The sequence below is a fragment of the Accipiter gentilis genome, chromosome 7 (genome assembly GCF_929443795.1).
Source record: "Accipiter gentilis chromosome 7, bAccGen1.1, whole genome shotgun sequence".
Classification (NCBI taxonomy): domain Eukaryota; kingdom Metazoa; phylum Chordata; class Aves; order Accipitriformes; family Accipitridae; genus Astur; species Astur gentilis.
In genome coordinates, this window is record NC_064886.1 from 29350497 (window position 1) to 29372197 (window position 21701).

Sequence of the window (21701 nt, forward strand, 5' to 3'; positions counted from 1 at the left end):
AGAGAAGGTAAACCTGGTTTAGTATTTACAGATACCTAATTTTTGCACCTACCTTAAAACAGTAGGCAAAATCTGGTCACTGGTGCAATAAAGGCAATTTATTTGGGAAGCTAAGCAAACTTGCACCAGATCAGAGTTAATGCAGAGTTTATTTTTCACTAGAGCCTTGAACAACAGGCAATCTTGTCTAAGTGTTACCAGAATGCTATTTCAGAGATCATTCCAGTCTGCTACCTGGCCATGTTATCTCTGGTTTACTGCATGGAACAAAGTACTGTTTTCTAGCTTCATCCTTCCTTTATCCATCAGTTGGTATGAGACGGTAACTCCCACAGCTGCTTAATCACTTAGGCCAGGCTCCATTTGATACTTAAAACTAAAACTGTATCTGTTTGAATACTTCCCTTTGCCCTCATGCTTTGAAAAAGGTTTATGGCAACACCATTCAGCTAACTATATACAAGGAACAAAATTTAAGAAGAATCTAAAGTACATACATAGAGATGGTTTCAAGAGTAACCTGTATGCAGTTACTGTAAGAACTTTAAGAAACAACTTTTCAAAGAAAGTGGCGGTACTTCTGCAGGAATAGTTTGAGGAAGCATGTTTAGAAATTGCAATACATATTTTGGAACCATCTTGAATTTTAAGATTTCTAGGTTTCCTTTCTAACTAGTCATTTTAATGTGCTTTCCCTGAAAACAGTGTCAAGGCTAGCTTTAACATAAAATGCAAAGCAGACAGATGAGTGGTAAAGTACTACAACAGGCTGGCTTCCATCAGCTTCTTACAACTGCACCAGAAGAGACTGGATTGCTGCTAAGGAATGATCCAGCAAGACTTTGCTTTTGTAAATGGCTATAAGCAGATTTTATATCCAGAATAGGGAGAATTAATACAACTTAGCTTTTTTTCTCAAATGATGCTTACTGGAAGAACAAGGCCTCTTAGTGTAATTTCTCCTGTCATGGCTACATCTGAACACACCAGCCGCCCACTGAAGAGTGAAGCAAGGCAGGTTACTATGGTAACACCAGCAGATGGTCCATCTTTTGTGACAGCTCCAGCTGGGAAGTGCAGATGGATGTCAGTGTTGTCAAGGAGATCAAAACTTCCAGAAGCTTAAGGAAAAAAAGAACGGTTTGAATGTGAAAAATCTAAACCCATTTTGTTCCTGGTCTTTATTCTAAAAGCCCACCAGAGAACTAAAAGTCTTAACACTATTTTTAACAGTAGGCTGAAAAAACAACACTATATTGCAGAGGCCCTAGAACAACAAACAAAAAGAAAACCCAGCAAGCCTTCCTACATCCAGATGCCTAGACAAAACCATAACAAGTTAACCAATGAGCTTGGCATTCGTGTGTGTTGGGAAATTCAGAGTAGGGACTAATGTAGAAACCAAGGAATTCCTACATAGAATTTTTAGGGATTTTTATGTCATAAACCATAAATGTCAATTGGCAAAGAACACACCACAAAATCGGCACTCCACAGAAACCCAGCATTAGCCAATATTGTAAAGTAAATCCCTCATTTACATCTTTTCACCTTACTTAACCTGTAGGACATAAGAGTGTAAACTAGAGAGGTAGATGTGTATACAGTCAATGCCAGCAGCATTTCATATTTTAACCTATCTGAACTTCCATAAAAAATAATGACTGGACAATTATATGACTATTCAGCAGATGATCAAACTAGAAAGCACATTTCCAGAACTCTTGGGAGGTTCAAACAAAACCAAAAAGAGTTAAAAGTTTCCTGGCTAGAAGTCCTATTGCACTGCAGTTCAACAGCAGCCATACAAACACAACTAATGCTCAAAATATTAAAACTTAAGACTACAAAAACCTACTTTTAACAGAAACGGTGTCTTCGTTTTAGAGGAAGACTACGGACTTGTGTATCTATATCTATGTCACAATAGTACTGCTGGAAAGCTTGAATGTAAAAATGAGTAAGAGGCAGTGTCTGTCACAAGTAAGGAGAAGCATCTTCAGAGGCTGTCCACAGCCTTCCAGGTTATTGCAGGGAGGGACTGGCCAGAGTGGGAGAATCCACAGTGACAACTCATGTTCTGCCTAGACCCACCTGTTTCCCAGGCCACTAACACCTCAGCTTGGCAGGAATCGGGAAAAGTAGTACAAAACGGAACTCTAGAGCTGATTTCATCTTCAGTGTAGCACTGACTGCTGGAAAACCCTTTCTCTGTTAAGGCAACACTTAATACATTTCCACAATGAATACGAGTAACTTCACTATTACTCAGCAATGTTACAATCTGCTGAATTACTGAAAAATACCACATTTTGGGACGTTTAATTTCCATGCAATATTAATGCTTCCTTTATGGGCATCCCTGCAATAAGAGGCTAATGGATGCATATAATCTCTACAATGCAATACAGCTAGACATTGCCATTTTTTCCCAACTTACCATTGGTTAGCTGGTATCTCTTTGCATTGCTGCGCAACCAGCTAATTGCAAGATGCGCCGACTCCTTCATAACATCTCCGAGTTGACCAGTCAAAGTAAGCTGGCCTTCTCCATCCATGCGACTAGCTTCTACAAACATGATCTCTCCCCCTAAGGGAGTCCAAGCCAAGCCTATGGCTACTCCTGGCTGACTTAAGCGTTCAGACACCTGAAGGAAAACAACACAGGAAACAGTTTAGGAAACGCTTGTAACAAAACTATTGCAAAACCAGTTTGATAGTTGCCTTCAAAACAACTGTACCCATTAAAACACAAAAGTTAAGCCCAAGTGTCTGATCCTTTTTTTTTAATGCAGCAGTATTTCTGCCTTATGTGTAAGCATTAATTACAGAATAGCAGCTGTATGTGGCTGCTTAGCTTAGGGCAATGGCAAAAATCTGGTTTTATGTCATTCTTGAAGCCTTTCACACCCCCAAAAGTTCAATGAGAATCTTTCTCTTCAAAGGACTTCAAGTATTTAGTCAATCCTGACTGAATGCTTATATGACTTAAGCCATCTGCTAGAGGTATATTTGCCATGACTCTGTTACTGATATGAAAAAGCCAGTTTTGCTCCCGAATGTTATCTAAAAGCCTTTTTAAAGGTGGCTGCATTGCCCAAGCTACTGTCAAGACAACACACTGATTTTGTTCATTGCAAATGTTGATGAATAATTTTGAATAATGAAAACATGAGCCTGATAGCAGGCTAGATATGAAAGAGAATGGGAAATCTGACTACCTCCCATTAGTAATTGCAAGTAGTTAAGCAAGCTCTACTCCACACAAGAGTATGACCTTAGTTATCTAAAAGTCTGCCTATGCCTAGTTACTGATGAGAGTAACGGAGGTCTCTCAATCCTGTCTCCTGTGTTAAGAGAAGGGAGGCAGGATACTTTCCATGAAAGTTCCAAGTTTCGATTTTTTTTCCCCTTTGTCTGAGAGATTCTTTTAGAATATACAGAAAGTCCTTTTGTTTTCCTGAGCTTCAAGGAGGTGAAGAAACCCTGACGAAAGTTCATACAGGTATTCAGCATATTCTGAACTACTAAGTTGTGTATTTATTACAAGGCAGAAAAGAAACTGGATGAATTTTTACTGTGTCGGACAGTGACTAGAGCAAAAGACAAATACTCCTTTGTAAAATAAAGCAATAGGCCCATTTTAAAGTAATTTTGCTTCTTACTGAAATGCAGAATTGAAAGCTAATTTGATTCCTTCCTGAAAGGGATGAAATCTTCATTAAATTGTTTAGAGGATTTAAAAAAATGTTTCATTTATTGGACAGAAATCAAGTCAAAGGAGCCTCATAACAGAACCATAGTAAAAGAATTCCAATTCTGAAATCTGCATTTGTACTTATATTAAAATTCTGCACTGCACAACTCACCATAATCTTAATGCTTTCATTTTGCTTCCTTCCAAGAGTTAGCAGAGAAGTAAACTAATCAGACTTTGAACAGACACTGGAAAGGCAAAGCTTGGTATACACAAAGTTGACTTGCTTTTAACCATCAGCCCAGCTGCAAGATCAGAGAAATCTGTAAAGACTCCTTTACAGCCATGTACCTTAGGTCCGGAGGCAGAAATACTTGTATGGCCCTGGTGTGAGCTGGCTGTATTAAGAAATACTTCGATTTGCGAGCTCCAAAGACAGTAAGTCATTACATATTCTAGTCCCTTAGTAAAATGCCTCTCTGTTAGCCCACTAGAAATGCTGCTGCAACTCCCCAAGTAGTACACGGGCCTGAAGTTTTTAAAGTGAAACAGCAGCAGTAAATTACCTAAGTAGAACAATATAGCTTTCCATAAGATTATCAAAACAAGAACTCTCTAAATAGGAGCCAAACATTAACACTTCAGTATTGGGCCAAAATCTATCCCCATCATAAAAACAGAATCAAAATCAAGACCATAAAATTCTTAATGCTCAGTTACCCTTTCCTGTTTTGCAAATAGAAAACAGCTTCCTTTATGCAATAAGAGTGAACAACTATTCACTCTACAGCTGGTACCTCTGGTTACTAGCCAAGAGATGCACATTTTTTTTAAAAGAAGCGCTCATTCACAAACACACAAGTTGTGCTACTTGTAGCTGTAGACAACTCAGATGCATGAGCAAGTTGTTCCTGTCATCTAAGCGAATTGGTGAAGCAATAAAGAAAGAGCATTTCAAGTCCTAGAAAATGAAATTAAACATACATGCTTCTTGTTACAAGTTCTGATTTTGTATTATATGCTTTGCTAAATGCTATACTGAACTATCAAGCACTGTCTTCTAAGTTTGATGACTAAAATTTGAAATGTGACCCTGTCTCAGGATCACTGTTTCTTGGTTTGAGGGAAATTAGCACACCGCAGAGGCACGGTGCAAGTAGTGCCAACTCTGACTATAGCAAAGCTATGCTGACCCAGGAGCTCCTGGCGCAAACAATACTCCAGCTGACAAGAGAGACAAGCAGCAGAGGCCAGTGGGACTTGGTGTTACACTCCTGGATCTAGCTGACAACTGGTAAGTTAGTAACTACACTTATCCCACACTAAAGTGAAGGAAGCCACACATCCACTCTCCTTGGTTCTGTTGTGGTTCTCAGTTATCTACATATTTTGAACGACATCATGCCATTTGCTTTTATTAGCATAATTTAATTAGAATAGCAGTCTCTTTTTCTAGCATTGAAGAAAATTGTACATAATAGAGTGCTTCACTTTTATGGTCTCAAAATACCTCATCTTATCAAGCATTTTCATCCATTCCCTGTATCTTAATAGTTACAGTGACTTAGCTTAGTAATTGCTTAGTAACTCAGATTAACAAAATCAATTCATCCTGGTTGCACTGAAAACCAACAACACATTGAAGCATTCTCCTTGATAGTTGAGACAATCATGTATTTTGGCAACCTGTCATGGTTTCAAACATATCAGGTATAATGAACAAAAGTAACTGTCCATACATTCTTCCATCCGAAAGTAGCCATCAACAAGGTTTGTTGGTTTGGGGGTTTTTCTTTTCCCTTTTTTTTTTTTTGGACTGGATGTTAGCACTGGCTCTAACTGTGTATCAGTTTTAAACAGTTTATAGACTTAATTCCACTGTTTGAGAGCTCAGGGGCAGAAAATAGTGAACATGACTAAAGATCAAAACCCAAAAGGTTCTAATCACTCATCATTTCTCTCACCTCAGTACAAACTCCATCTATCCTCAGACTAGACAGATACCTCTTCCTACTTTCACAAGTAAGTTGAGATCTTGTAAGAGAAACTAGGTGTGTAGTAAGTGTTAATCACCTTTCAACCATCATTCTTTGCACTAACGGGTAGACTCAAGAGGCCAGCACCTTCTCCTGCTGTACTGCTAGAGACTGTACTACCTCTACTGCAATCTCCTCACCTGAATATTAACTGATGCATGTTGACAGGCATATGTATAGAAAACACCCTGACAGCTTTGATAACTGTCTTCAGAAAAGACCCTTGAAAATCCCCAAAAACACACACGCACAAAACGCCATACAACCATACAGTACTTACAGGAAAGTATGTTATATTACATTAAACATACCTATGAAGTGTTAGAGTGAGTTCCACAAGACTCAATCACTCCTGGCACCTCTGAATAATTTCTTCTCACAAAAAGTCAGAGGAAAAGAAAAAAAATCCTTACTTATACTTTTTATCAGAGGAATTTAAGTTAAAAAAAATAATCCTTACTTATACTTTTTAAACAACTTCAATCAAAAATGACCATTAGAGTCAGCTGATGACTGGTCATTTCTGTCAGATGACAGAAGAAGTGGTCACTGACCTACATAAACAGTTGTGGTTTTGAAAATTTTTGTAGATGAGACCACCCCAGCTACAATTTAGCTGTAATCTGAGTAGATGAACATATTGTCAGATACATTTTAGCTGCCCGGACACTGCAAAATTAAAGTCTTAACATTTAGCTCAGTCAGTTATTTTAAAATATTTAAGGTTATTCTAAGATAAAGGAAAAGAGACATGATCCATAAGTTTGCAGTTTTGGAGTTACTTTATAATTCAGTGTAATTGACAAAAAGCCAGTAAGTCACTGATTTATAATGGGAAGATGAGAACCAGTACCTAAATTACTTGCTGGCCTTTAGCATCTTTGTTATCCTTCCATAGGTTCTCCCAACCTGACTACAAACCTTTTTTCTAGTCTACTCTCCTGATTCATTCCCTAGCAAACTACTGCAGGCAAAATATGTAACAGCAGCTTCCCTTTAAGGGAGGAGGATTTCCCAGAAATATCACCACAAGACTGATATTTCTTAGATAAAAATGCCTATCTAAATCGTTGTTTTGTACAGGTTTTACTTCTAAAAGATAACCTAGTTTGTTTCTTAATTAGAATTGTGTATGTCCCATGAAATAGAGCTATTCTTTTATGGCATCTGCACTTTCATTTCCTAGAATAGGCAATTTCACTGACCTGGAGCTTCTGTCACTTCAGCTTCATTCACATTATGAGGATACAGACTAATTCTGATGGGCCTTTCTGTGGTGCCAATAATGTTTTGTTAACTGAGCAGAATTAAGTGTTGTAAGAAAGAAAGAAAAAAAAAGTGCTAAAATTCAAGTCAAATGAGAAATACTTCATTATAAACACTCTGGATATGTTATGAACCCTTTCCCCCAAAAGCATGCTGTGCTGAAACATTTCATTAAATCTTTTACATTTTAAACTACTGTCAAGATTATTCTTCCAAAGCCTTACTATGTGATTTATTCCAGCATTTGTTCTGTAGGGTGACATGTAAGATTATTTATTTGTGATAAATGAATTAATCCTACCAGTATGAGCTGAGTATTCTGTCATGCCTTTCTGCTGGGAGACCTCTGCAGAAAATATACAAGCAATGCACTGAAAAGGTGAAAGATGAATCATTTCTTTTAAGGTACTCCCTGAAGGATAACAGATCAATTAAGTCATGTCATGTTTTCTGTTCTATTTGCTCAGTCTCATCCAAGTACTGACATGGTGGCTGCCTCCACTGTATCTTTATTTCAACTAAATATAAATGGCAAAATGAAGGTCAAAGATAAAGCTTTAAAGGCTAGCTATAGAGAAAGACACACACTGCAGACTACAAAACCAGAAAAAACACCAGTAGCCAATCTGAAACGCCCGTCATTGAGACAGGAGCTTCATTTGAAAGAATCTTGGGGGCACTTGAGAAAATTCAAAGGAATAGGTTAGTTGGCAAAACTCATTGAAACAGGAGTTATGTGGCTATCTGAGCAATTTACATTGAAAAAATCATAAAGTATGTACTGAAAAATATTTACTCATTAATAAATACAGCAAACAGTACATGAAAATAAATCCTGAGCTGCTCAGGGAATTGATGCTGTATGGATTCATCTCTAGGTCTATTTATGCACTACTTAATTTGTCTGCTAAATAAGGAAACATTTAAAAAACCTTTGATACACAAGTCAAAAGCTTCAGTCAGTCTTATTGCAGCTTATACAGGCTAGCAGATCCATGACATGCTTATATGCATATTCATAGCAATTGCTCATGTGAAAAAAAAAAACCAAGCCAGCACTCATGTATTTGTATATTTGGAATTAAGAACCACACTTCAGAAATTTTACTTGCACTACTTACTCCTATAGAAAAAGGACAAAACAGCAGAAATTATTTGACAACACAGCCATACTACCAAATTTAAATGAATAATCAACTTCAGAAAAAGTTCAAAACTAGGCAGAACATCTAAGGAAAGTCACATATTAGCACATTTCTTGGCCTACAATCTGATTTTTAAAAAGTGTGATAAGTTTATATTTGTTAGAATTAATTCTACTCTTGACTGACTGCTAGGAGTTGCAAGTGACCAGAACTTTTGTACAAATTTACAAAATTCAATTTATTTTTTAGCACCTTTATGAAACTAATAAACATCACTTGTAGAAATCAGCATACTGGCTTGAATATTAAGTTCAATTTACTGCAATGGCTTCCTGTGCATCTGCTATTTAAGCACTAAAAAGCCAAATGATCCTGCAGCGCTTTAGCTCCAAAGACCAGATGTCTGAAGTATATAACATACTTCAAAATGAAAGTTCAGATAGAACATTATTTCTCTGAAAAATACCCACATGCTATTTTTCAGTAATTGTTTCTAAAAGTCAGGTAGTGAGAAAAAGATAGACTAGTAGCAGACTAGACTCCATAGCAGTATTACAAATTGTCTGATGGCTACAGTCATTCCAAATCAAGCTAAAGTATATCCACACTACCTTCTTAATTAAAATGGCCTTGAACGGTCTTGTGTGATTTTATTATTGGGTATAGCGGCTTCTGAGGGATGAAAAGAAAGAATGTAAGCTGCTTACAATAAAGTCATTTGCCTAAAGAGCAACCTCTTCTAATTTCTGAAAGTAAAAAGAAATAAAATCAGAACACAAATGACCAATGTGAAAAAACCTCAGCCAAAAGAGCCATAGTGTACTGGTCTATTGATCACTTGACCTTCTTTACCTCCCATTCCCCTCAACTTCCACTGTTACCATCATCATCCTCTAACACAATCAATAGTGCTGTCTTCTTTCAACTTGTATCCTCATTTCTGTCTCTTCATTAAGAATCTCTTCCATGATAAAATCTTCATATCCAAACACATCAGCTCAGGTCTAAAAACTGACTCATTCCTTAACAATCATTCATTTTCTCCCGCTTCCCTTGCATATATTGTCCCCTTTTTGTCCTCCAAATCCCACTGGAGTCTGGTTCTCTCATCTAGGAGATAAGAACTATCACAGGGAAGTTCTTAGAAGTTTGAATTTTGTCTCTTCTGGAAGTTTTCTCTTAATTTCTATTTTCTCCATAACTTACTGGTTTACTGATCTTTTCTCCAGGATAAAGACAAAAAAAACTTAGTGTTCCATCAGCAACTGGTTTCCTGTCATAGTGTTATATATACTACTTACACTTGATCAGTTCACCTGGACGTGAAGTAAAGCAGAGAATAACTGCAATGTAAATAGTGAAAAGAAAATCCCAAACTAACAAACTACTTCAATTGATGGCATTTTCATAGAATGCAGCAAAATACAGATGGGGGAAAGAAAAAATTCTGGAATATGCCTACTTGAGGAACAGAACTGGTACCAGGAAGCTGGAGGTGCATGACTGATGATAAAACATTTTTAATAGCTAAGAGTCACATTAATCTAAAGAATGTCTGAGAGCTTCTGGTGCAAACTGAAGTAGTTTTAATACCCAAAAATGCTGACTGGCTTTAAGGAGGTATGTGGGACAGTCCTTAACATAGCTGCCTCAGAGACAGGATTCCTGGGTTCTACTTTTGGCTTCTTTCCCAAGGCCACCAAACATCCCCCAAACAAAAGCAAAGTTGTTATGAACTGAAAAAACACCACCACATTCTTAAGCACTGCTGTAGGCATCTTTGCTAACAGAAAGTCATGCCATTATGTTATTTATGTACCCTGAATTAAAACAAAATAAACCAAAAACTTCGTTAGATGAAAAAACACTTGGTGGAACACGATGAAACACAGTTCTGTTACTAATACATTTTTCAAAAAGTTAATATTATATAAACTCAGTCAATAGCAATAAAATAGACAACTAGTCAAACCAGACAGAAACAGCAGTCAAGCAGAAATAAATGAGGATGTTACCTCCGTTTCATACATGGGTGGCCCCAGGATATCTTTTAAAGCATGGAAATCAATTAAAATCGGCATTTCAGGTGGCAGAGCCAGGTCAGCTGTGTCACTGATGGATTCTGTTTTTGTGTCTTCTGTGACATGCTCTTTGCAATCTAAGAGAAGAAAATCTTAATTTAGGATTTGTAGCAGTCTTTCTTGACGCAGGAATGTCATGAGAGAGAAGAAGAGTCTCATGACAGACAAAAATATTCAAAGAAATGCTCAGAAAGTTAAGGAAAGTGTGCTTAAACCATCTTTCACAAAAATCTTGACAAATTAAAGATAATGTGGCATCAAATTCAATTATTAAGCCTAAACATGTTCTAACTGTTCAGCAAAGATAATATTAAATCTAGAGCACTGACAGAGATGCAACTCAAATGCATTTTAAACTAGGTCAAATAGGAAAACACATTAAGTTCATTTAGGACTTTGCACTGTTCATCTGATTTGTGCATAAACCCAGTATTTGTAGGAGATGATCATGTTTAATGTAGTGTAATATAGAATATAGAACCGAATGTGGAAATACTGAAAGTTCAGTAACTACTCTTCTTTTTACATACATTTACAACTGTGCTCTCTGTGGTCTCTTTCTGCAAAGATTTAAATGCTTAACTCCAGACACTAATAATTAAGTTCTGTCAAATAAAGTAGGAGCATTTTGGCCAGATTTACATACATTGCTTTGCCACATGGCTGCATTACTTATAGCTAGCCTACATTACATTCAATAACATCTCATTTCACAGCATCCAACAAGGATGGTGTAACCTACTGCTCTGTAACTCTGCCTCCCTCTCCACAGCCCAATCCTCACACACATAACCTCAACACCAGCTGACCAGGTACAGAAGCTGTTACGTGTAGATCATATGGAAACCAGCTCCACTGGAAGCTTGACTCATCCAGCCCTGGTGTGCCGTGTCGTTTCAGGCTGTCAGATGGAACCACTACCCCAACATACCACAGCTCACCTTTATTGCAGCCTATGCAGCACATACTGACATTACACTTTTTACTTTGATTTTTTGTCCCTTACAACTATTATGGCTTTACTCAGTCATAGAATCATAGAATGGTTTGGGCTGGAAGGGACCTTTAAAGATCACCTAGTGCAACCTGCCCACCATAGGCAGGGACATCTTTCACTAGATCAGGTTGCTTAAATCACAAAATTGACATCCTTCATTGTTCAACAGCCAGTTCAGAACACAGCATATACAGTCCTTGCTTACTGGAAAAAAACTCAATTTCAGTATAACAACTTCACCTATGGCTTTTGTCTTGAAATATACTTACACAGGGCTCTGCTCTTTTCTTCGCTGGATGAGATATTTCTAAGGGGTCTTGACCAATAACCACTAGCAGCAAAAATTCCCTTGAAGAGCAAATTATTAGGCATTTTCAGAAATACCTACAGGTGTGATGTACTCTTCAGAAAGGGCCATAAAACCCAATTAGCCTGGCACTTTTGAATGTAATATACTCAAGCATCATCAGGAAGGGACCACATAATTAAAGCAATAGTTATGGATTCAAAAGTGTGCTCTTTCCTTCCTCCATTTATAGTATGATTGTATTTCTTACCTATACAATTGTTTCCTTAGCAGAAGTTCCTTTAAATTTGCTTTCTCTACAAATGTGTTTTCTATACAAAAGTGAACTGTAATGGTGACCATATAAATATCAAAGCCCCAAAATTGTTTTAAACCAGACTACACAGCCGGTCGTTTGCATGAATAAGCTCAACATCATTTGTACTGGGCCTACAGTGCACATTTACTTAAGCGACTGTATACAGAAGGAGAATATAAGCAGGGAGTCATTTCCCCACAGAATTTGATCCAGATGCGAAAGGCTCATTACTATTTTCTCAAGAGCCCTAAGCAATATTTTAGTGAAACATATATCAGAGAAATGAAAAACACTTGAACAATCCAGATGTTTCCAAGATTCTGTGGCAGTTTTATGGCAGTGCCTCCCTGCCCTGAGGCTGCCATTAAGAAAAGCATTGTACACATACATATAGTGAAGATATTTCTTCCCACCCCAAAACCACAAGCCTACGATACATTTAAAGCAATAGTCTATATTATGTAGGAATGTATACTGAGCTTCAAGACTTCTGCACCATATTTTGTGAAATTACACGCTGTTGCTTCCTTTCTTTGAAATCTTTTTTACTTTCAACAAAGAAAGTGTCTTCCTTTGCATATTAATGCATGCACAATAATTGAAGATCCAGGAATTTAAACAATCATAGGAAAACACAAATCACTGATCTAATCTATTTAATATAACATTAAGAGGTGTTCTGTGCTGCAAAAGTAATTCTCAGAATGGATGAAGAGAGAATGTCTCCTTTCACAAGATACAAACTATCCTTTTATTAATCCTGATATATAAAGGCCTTTTTACAGTTAATTTTTTTGCAGTGCAATTAATACTAATGCCTTCATACAGTATCAAGGAAAACATTCTACGTCACTATTATTATAACACCAACTCAGCTTTCATTCAGGATTCAAATCTAATACTTATTATCCAACAGCCACTAATCTTTCCATTGTATAACTCATTGCTCTATACATAAATCCCATTCCTTTACTGTAAACACTGCCTTAGTTAGATGGCCTCCCTGTTGTTCCAGCATGTTTCCATATTGTTGTTGAACTACTATTTCTGTACATAATAAATTCAAATGCATAAATACTAGGAGGTCTAGGAAACATAACCTGCATGCTATTCTTGCAACTCAGACTGCAATTTCAACACTACAGATCTTCAAAACCCGAGTAATTTGATATGACAATTCATATTTTAAAAGAAAACTGAGTTTAGAAACAACTGGTTTTGTTCTATACCAAGATTTTACCACCCAAGAAAATTTTCCATTTCTGCTTGCTCTTATTTCACCTAGTTCTGTGTATACAGCTGAAGGAGACAGACTTCTCGTAAACAAATCAGTAGGTAATTTTTGAGGCCACCTGCCCTATTAAAAGAATCAGAAACTCTTTCTTTGAGTTTATATAATCTAATTAGTAGACCCCATTTTGTAATCTGTAACTATAACAAACTCCAGACTTTTTCTAAAAATATTAACCTAAATTCTGACATTATCTAATTTTCTATAAAAGCATACAGTGATGGTCCAAAAATATAATCACAAACACTAACTTTTTCTTTGAAGGAAGAAAACCATCATCTTTCACTACCGTTATGGAAGTGCTGACTATGAAGAATCTAGAAAGATGCAAGTAATTAAGATTTCCATTAATGATGACAAATAAATGTTCCCTACCTATCCCACATGAATAGCCATAAACCAAAGCACAAGTTAAATGACACATTTGTCTAAAACAAGACAGTTAAATTCAAGTTTCCAGAAGCAGAACTTTTGGTTAGGACAACAGCTTAGTCATCTTTCCTTCTGAGGTAAGTTGGAGAAATAAGCTAAAAATTCAAAAAAGTGCCCTTAACAGAGCTCAACGCTGCACTGGAGGAACCACCTGCTGATCTACTATTACATTACTGCTTAAACAAAAGCAGCATGGTACTGAGTTGTTTTAACATGTAAAAATTGGAAAACCTAAGAAAAAAAACCCCACCCAAAAAAACCCCAAACCAACAAACACCCCTCCCCCAGAACAACAACCAAAAAAATCCAAAAAGCAATCAACCAACCAAAAAAAGATTATGTTTGTAAAATTTTCACAGCAGAATCTGCAGCTACTCAGCAAAGATCACGACAACGTTCCTCAAGAATCTGCCTTTGCAAGTTCCCCAAGCAAAATCTTGCATGTAAATACTAGGATTTGCAAGAAAATGGACTCCTAAGATGACATACTGACAATGAACTACTATATATAATTCAGGATTTAATCTAAAAAGGAATTCCATGGCACAAAGATTTAAGAATTTAAGACTGCTACTTTCCTCTAGAGTTATAATGGAAATGAGCAAATAGAAGAACCTAAAACTTCCTCAACATGTAGCAATTCTCAGCTCCTCATAAAACATATTTAAATTAAGCACTAGTAATATGTAAGTCTGTATTGGCTTTGTGTGGCAAGGTTTTGGTAGCGGGGGGGGGTGGGGGTGGTGGTGGTGGTGGGGGGGTTACAGGGGTGGCTTCTGTAAGAAGCTGCTGGAAGCTTCCCCTGTGTTCGAGAGAGCCAATGCCAGCCAGCTCCAAGACAGACCCACCGCTGGCCAAGGCCAAGCCAATCAGCAATAGTGGTAATGCCTCTGTGATAACATTTTTAAGAAGGGAAAAAAAGTTGGGACAAAGAGAAACAGCTGCCGGAGTGAGTGAGAACATGTAAGAGAAACAACCCTGCAGACACCAAGGTCAGTGAAGAAGCGGGGGGGAGGAGATGCTCCAGGCGCCAGAGCAGAGATTCCCCTGCAGCCCGTGGCGAAGACCATGGTGAGGCAGGCTGTCCCCCTGCAGCCCAGGGAGGTCCACGGTGGAGCAGATATCCACCTGCAGCTCGTGGAGGACCCCACGCCGGAGCAGGTGGGTTCCTGAAGGAGGCTATGACCCCATGGGAACCCCGCACTGGAGCAGGCCCCTGGCAGGACCTGCGGATCTGTGGAGAAAGGAGCCCACGGAGCAGGTTTTCTAGCAGGACTTGTGACCCTGTGGGGGACCCACGCTGGAGCAGTGTGCTCCTGAAGGACTGCACACCGTGGAAAGGACCCATGCTGAAGCAGTTCGTGAAGAACTGCAGCCCGTGGGAATGACCCACGTTGGAGAAGTTCGTGGAGGACTGTCTCCCATGGGTGGGACCCCATGCTGGAGCAGGGGAAGAGTGTGATGAGCCCTCCCCCTGAGGAGGATGAAGCGGCAGAAAATAACGTGTGGTGACCGTAAACCCCATCCCCATCCCCCTGTGCCGCTGGGGGAGTTTGGTAGAGAAATCCGGGAGTGAAGTTGTGCCCAGGAAGAAGGGAGGGGTGGAGGGAAGGTGTTCTGAGATTTGGGTTTATTTCTCATTACCTTACTCTGGTTGATTTGTAATAAATTGAGTTAATTTTCCCCAAACTGAGTCTGTTTTGCCCGTGACAGTAATTGGTGAATGATCTCTCCTGTCCTTATCTCGACCTGCAAGCTCTTTGTTATATTTTTCTCTCCTCTGTCCAGCTGAAGAGGGGGGAGTGATAGAATGGCTTTGGTGGGCACCTGGCATTCAGCCGGGGCTAACCCATCACAAAGTCTTAAACCCAAAGATTTCTAGCCATACTTACTGGCCAAGGTAGAAGAATATAATAGAAACCTAAAGTTTTTGAACAGCTTTTAACATAACATATTTTGATTTGCTGAATTGCTATGAAAAGATATAAGAAAGACTGTAAGCATGAAAGAAAATGTTTCAAGTTTGTGGGCAATTAAAGGGAAAACAGCATGTTCTTTTTTCTCAGCTGATTTACTAGCAGATGCTTCAGCACATGACAGACCGACCCAGAATTCTTTTAGTCCCTCCAAACTAATAAACTCCACAAAACTACCTTTAGGTAGGAAAGGATGGGATTGCCCTTGTTGACAATGGTCCACATTCAAAGCCAGGCATGACGTGAAACTATGCCTTAAAAGCAACTTTCCATTGTCCAACTTAACTCTTATGCACTACATACTTGGGAAGCATTATTTCTAGAAGATTTTCTTTTGGAAAGGAACTCCCTCCTGGGACCCCAATCCTACTAACATTTACTTGTATACTTAAATTTAATGCTATGTGCATTCTTCCCCACAGGATCAGAAAATTTATCTCAAAATAATTACATTCCATCAGTCGTGATCTAGAATAACAACATGAATAACAACTTGAAGCACTTGAATTTGAGGTTTTCATGCAGGAATATTTAGATAAATTAACATGGTAAAAAAATAGTTTGTATATAAACCCAACTTTTCATAACATGTATGCCTTTTTGGCCTAAGACAGAAGACATTCCAAGCAATTTTTAGAAAGAACCACATATTACAGTCTGTAGAGCTGGTAAGTATACTAATGCTGGCACAGCTGAGCTCAAACTTGAGTGCCTATAGTCATACCATCGTGGGATTTACGACGATCAGATTTCATAAACTCATTTCCCAGTGCTATGGGAGATCCCATGCTGCTGGAAGTGCCGAGTTTTGGCTAGAATGCAGAACAGGTCACTTTCTGCAAAAGCAGTGATGTTAGCCCAGCTATATTAAGGCCCTTATACATACTAAAAACCAAACAAAATCCCCCATGCATAATAATGTTTTGTGAATAAAATGCATTATGCCCAAGTTGAGGGAGGAAGAATCAAGACTATATGTTTCAGTTCACATTGACCACTTCAGTCAAACTTGCATTTAAACTCAAAACCAAGTGTTTCATTCACAAGGAGTAGAATAAACTGTATTGTATTCCTGGGTTATGGAAATATTTCAAAGCCTTGGTTTCAACATAGATAGACCCCTCATTTAATCACTTTTAGTTATTAAATATTACCTGTCCTAAATCTCCTTTCAAGTCTGAATCAGACAGATCATTTTTCACTCTGGGTTTCAACTGTTGTATCATGATATGATGCCTTAGTGCACAGTTGCTGCATTGTATTCTCAAGGCAGTTGCACTAAAATAGGAAGGAGAGTTTCACATATTTTCGTGACTCCTAGAATTTCTTCTAGTGTCAAAGACTAGATGAGTGTCACATAAATCTTAGGTACTGTTTCAGTAAAATATCAGATAGTGTTACTGTACACAAGGATGACTCCCTGGAAAGGTCTGAAAAATGAGTCCATTTGCTTTTGCTGAAGTTCACTGTACAAATTCAACGACTGATGCAAACTAACACTCCTCCACTTGCCAACTTCAGCTTAAAGCTCAGAAGTCAAAGGATTGAGGAAGGCAATACAAAGCTGCCAGTGTATTTCAGTCATGCATTTTTGGAAAGTGCTAAATATGGCTTGACAGCATATCTCCTAGCACCAGTTCTGCTATGGCAGGTATACTCCATTCTTACAGCCTATCAAACAGTGTCAAAAGCCTGATATTTACAAAGCCTTTAAAACAGATGCTCCACTTTGATTTAATAACCTGATTTAATCAGTATAATGATGGAAATTTTGTGGTTCTACCACTTAATGTCTTTCAAGTTTTTTTACAAACCCACAAGCCAGAATGCTCTCAGCTGAGTAAACACAATAGGCACCACATTACTATTTTGATATGCTACGAATCATACACAAATTATGCTTTAGCAAGTTAGAATCTACAAGTTAAGCCTGTAGCTTGCTCTGACATTGACAACTCATGACATGTGAACGCACTAACTGTAGTCTCAATCACACATCAGTAACTGACAAATGTGTAAAGCAAAAATGAATTATAGGTCTCTTTATACAGATGAACAAAAAAAAAATAAATCAAGAAATAATTCTAAATGAAACTATTAAGAGACAATACTTGATTAACTATTCTTCCAGAGTCATTCATTATATGAAATAAAAATTCATTACCACTATGCACAACTGCACAAATGTCCACTAATCAACAGGAAAAAAAGTTCCAAAGAAATAAATTTAGGCTACAAATCCCATTATTTGCATCAACTTGCAAGTATTTGGGGTCTTTCTGAATTTTCTTTTAAATACTTGGTTGTTTCCAACAGACTGAAGGAAAACTAAACAAAAATATTTTTTAAAAGTGTCCTACTCATACATTCCCAACAAGTGACATATTCTGCTAAAAATACAGCAGGGTATAAGCACAATTAGTACAAAGTAAAACACATTTTGCAGACTGCACCATTCTATACATGTCTTCGTAATACCAAAGTTTAACTACAGAGCCACCTGTCCCTTGGACTCCCTTTTGTCAATACAGCTTTTTCTTATGGACAGTTTCAATTCCAGAAGTACAAAGGCAACTCTTCACAGCTCATTTCTCCTGGACTTACTCCAAATCGTGTGTCAACCAAAAAAGCTAGCTTTTGCCCTCTTTTGAAGCACTTAACTTGCTGTTTTCACTTAGCTTTGGTAACTTGCAAGTCCAGTACTAATTTTAACAGTGTATAATTTTAACAGTGTAAATACCTAAGTTGCAAGTACAGTGCTAATTTTAACATTGTAAATACCTCTCTCCACTGGATTGAGATACCTAATACAGTTCCTTTTTGTTCTTTGCTTTAGCAGTAAAATGTTTCTTCTTATAGTATCAGGAGTTGTGCTCTGAACCTAATTTTGTTTATTTTATCAGAAGGCTTGAAGAGCAGAATGACACTTTTTTTATTCAGCAATCACATTAGACCTTTTAAGCCCATTTTGGACACATCTACTCTTCAGTGCAAAGAAATACTGTAAAAGATGCTAGTAACCCTGGCCACCACAGCCCAAAGGTTCAGTGTTGTGGTTCAAGAGCAAGTTCAGGTATCACAGGAGTATCGACAAACTCAGTGTTGGACTTCAGCAAAATCCAGCACAGAGGAGAGAAGGGAGACAATATGCACATAATATAAATGGAAAGCATTAATAAATATGTCTTAAAAGCTCTTCCTTTTAATGTAGATGGGACAATTTAAACTGCACAGTCATTTATGCATGCACAGCCACTGCTACTGTGAGAGTTCACTCTCATTAAGCCAAACATTAGGAGGAAATTGAGCTGAATACACTTAAACACTGATTTGTAGACCAAATTCAATCTTCTGATATTACAGTTTCCACAGACATCATGATGATCTTAGAAAACTCAACAAGGTAAAAGAAGATTCAGAAGGGAAATACCGACTTAGGGAAAAAAGGCAAGGTAAAGCTGAAAGACTGTCAATAAACAGATTTCCAGAGACAAATTACAAAAGGTTTTACTACGGGTAAAACTCTTCTTCATATACTCTTCTAATTAGTACCACTGTTAGTACAAATATTGGTTATATTTCCTTCCCCAGGATTTACTCTCTGAAAGGGGGGGGGGGGGGGGGGAGGCCACCATTCAGACTTGTAAGCTGCCTTGTTTTAAAAGAACAGATAAGAAGTCTCCTTATTTGTCTTCCTCTAAATCAGTCCAGAACTATTCTAGCTGTACAGATGTTAAAGGTTTTTTCCACATCAGCTTAGTTGTGGAATCTTTCACATCAAACCCACGGGGGTCTGTTTAGTATTTTAAGTTTGTGAGTATTCTGGAGCAAAAGTAAGCAGCCATTCTGCAGTTTCTGCTTTCTGGTGTCCTCTGGCCACAGTTCTCTGACGGACTGGCAGTATTTCTTGTCAGAAAATGTCAGCTGGACTCATAGCAGTCTTTAAAAACCAACCAAACAAAACACACAACACCCTACTTGCTAGATTTTATTGAGACTAAGGACTATGCACATTTTAGAAGTTCAACTTCAGGTTCGGATTCTGTCCTTTCACGTTTTTCATCTACCTTGAACTGCAGGCTCCTGCAGACATCTAGTGCTGCAATGAGCACTCTGAAGCCTTCAACAGAAAACTGCTGTGTACAGTGAGATCCTCCATCAGCAACTGGCTGGAGTAAAAGCACAATTGTCTATGCTTTGCATGGTATGTTTCACCAAACACAGTATGGATGTTCATTTTTATTAAAGAGAACATTAATTTGGGGATGAAAAAGGGAGCAGTCAGCAGTTGCATGTTGCACATGAACTGGATTATGGGCCTGACTTCTTCCTTCTCCACCTTGTATCTCAAAACTAGAAAGAGGCCTACTTTTACTGGTGAAGGATTTACCTGAGTATTTTTGCTATTTGAGAATTTTATGTTTAGTTTTCATTCAGTCTGTTGGATGACTGGGAACGATAAATCACTATTGTCTGTACATATGGGAAACAAGAACAGACTTACTTACAAGTTACCAAAGCTTCAAGAGACTTAGAATAAGTGCAGTCTTAACAGGCACATAAAAAGAGTCCCTAAACCTTTCTAATTTCAAAGCTCTTCAAGCAGACATTTATTTTAGAGTACAACAAAATAACTGGATTGAGTTCTGAACTGGCAGAGCATGCACAGCACAGCTAAAGAAGCACTTTAAATACAATAACTAAACCCATGCTTAGTGTTTTATTGAAGAAAAAAAAAGTGAAATATTTGCATTAAAAAAGCCTAGGAAGACATAAAAAATCATAACTGCATACCTAAGATACGAAACAGATCCATTGTACTTCTGAATTACCAACTTGTCAGGCTGAAATTACTCTACTTACGTCCCAAGCCATAATTCAGCATGACTTGAATCATGCATAATTAAGAATGTCACTCTATTTGCAAAGCTTTTAAAAACAGAGCCCTTAAAGAAGCATAAAAAAGGAGAAAAGGTTGATAAATCAGCTTCCTAGTGACTACGTTAGAAGTTTCCCTTTTAATAAAACATGCAAAAGATACACACCTTCTTCATCCACTTCAGCACGATCTGGCTTTGTTTCTTTGTGCTGTCCTTCTGCCACTTTCACTGCCACTGCTCTGCAAATAGCTCCCAGCTTCCGATCCAGAGAGCGGACTCCTGCCTCTCTAGTGTATCTAGCATAGAGACAATTGTTTTATTGGTGGATATTCTGTGTAAGACAGATTTCTTTTGAATGTAAACACACTTTATTTTTAAAAATACATCCAAATAAAATGAGATGTGAAAGGCAGTGAGACCTTGGGCTACTCTAATAAACAGGAAAAAAAAGTCATGTGCTTTTATCAAAATAATTGTCGTTTGCTGGTAAAATTGTAAAAAAAGACAAACTACTGAGTGGGAAGAAGACACGACCAACACCTGGTGTCAAACCTTAGTGAAATGCTAAACAATGCTCCAATAGCACTGAGCTCTTCTTAGATGCATAAAAATTAAAAGAACTATTTTAGAACTCAAAATATAGTTCACTTAAAAGAGTATTTTCTTATAGTCTATGAATTAAAAAGAAACACCAGACAATAAAATACTTCAATTCATTGAATACTGATACACTTTTTGCATTGGAAATGAACTAGTTTCAAGTCCAAAAGATGTTCTGATCAATATCTTTGCTCTCACATCCAACAAAAAAGTAGTTCTAATTAATATAAGCTATTTAATTTTTTTCAACCTATTTCCAATTTTTAGACAAATGTGGCCCCTCAAGTCACAAGAAACAAAATGGTGATTTCCATTTTTTCTGTGAAAATGACAGAAACAAAACTTCATTCTTTAAAATAAAGGTTGTCTGCTGCCAAGACCATGGCTTCCCACACTGAACACTGCAGCAATACTAGCTTCAAGTGTTTCTGTTTATTCATAGTGCCTTGCCAATTGTGTCAACACAACTGATGGTGAGCCACACTCTGAGAGCCAGAGCAAGGAATTCTCTAGAGAAGGAAGGATGATTTGGTTTAGACAGCAGAGCCAGACAGAGCTCAGGAAAGAGCAATTCCATGAATTACCAATTGTTGGAATTCTGAAGCTAGTAATGACAATAGATCTTAAGAAATGTTTTGTGTTACCACTTTGTAAACGATTTACTAGTTACCAGAAAAAGAAGTTATTTAAATTTA

General features: G+C 37.7%; 1 protein-coding gene across 1 annotated transcript in view; it reads right to left on the reverse strand.

Annotated features, from left to right (window-relative positions):
- LONP2 (lon peptidase 2, peroxisomal) overlaps positions 1 to 21701 on the reverse strand; it is a 48366-nt gene that overhangs the window by 2778 nt on the left and 23887 nt on the right. The window contains exons 11-14 of the mRNA XM_049805250.1: positions 20572 to 20702; positions 10160 to 10302; positions 2441 to 2648; positions 931 to 1121 (exon numbers count right to left, since the gene is read on the reverse strand). Of these exons, the coding sequence (XP_049661207.1) occupies positions 931 to 1121; positions 2441 to 2648; positions 10160 to 10302; positions 20572 to 20702 (673 nt within the window). The remainder of the gene's footprint in view (positions 1 to 930; positions 1122 to 2440; positions 2649 to 10159; positions 10303 to 20571; positions 20703 to 21701) is intronic.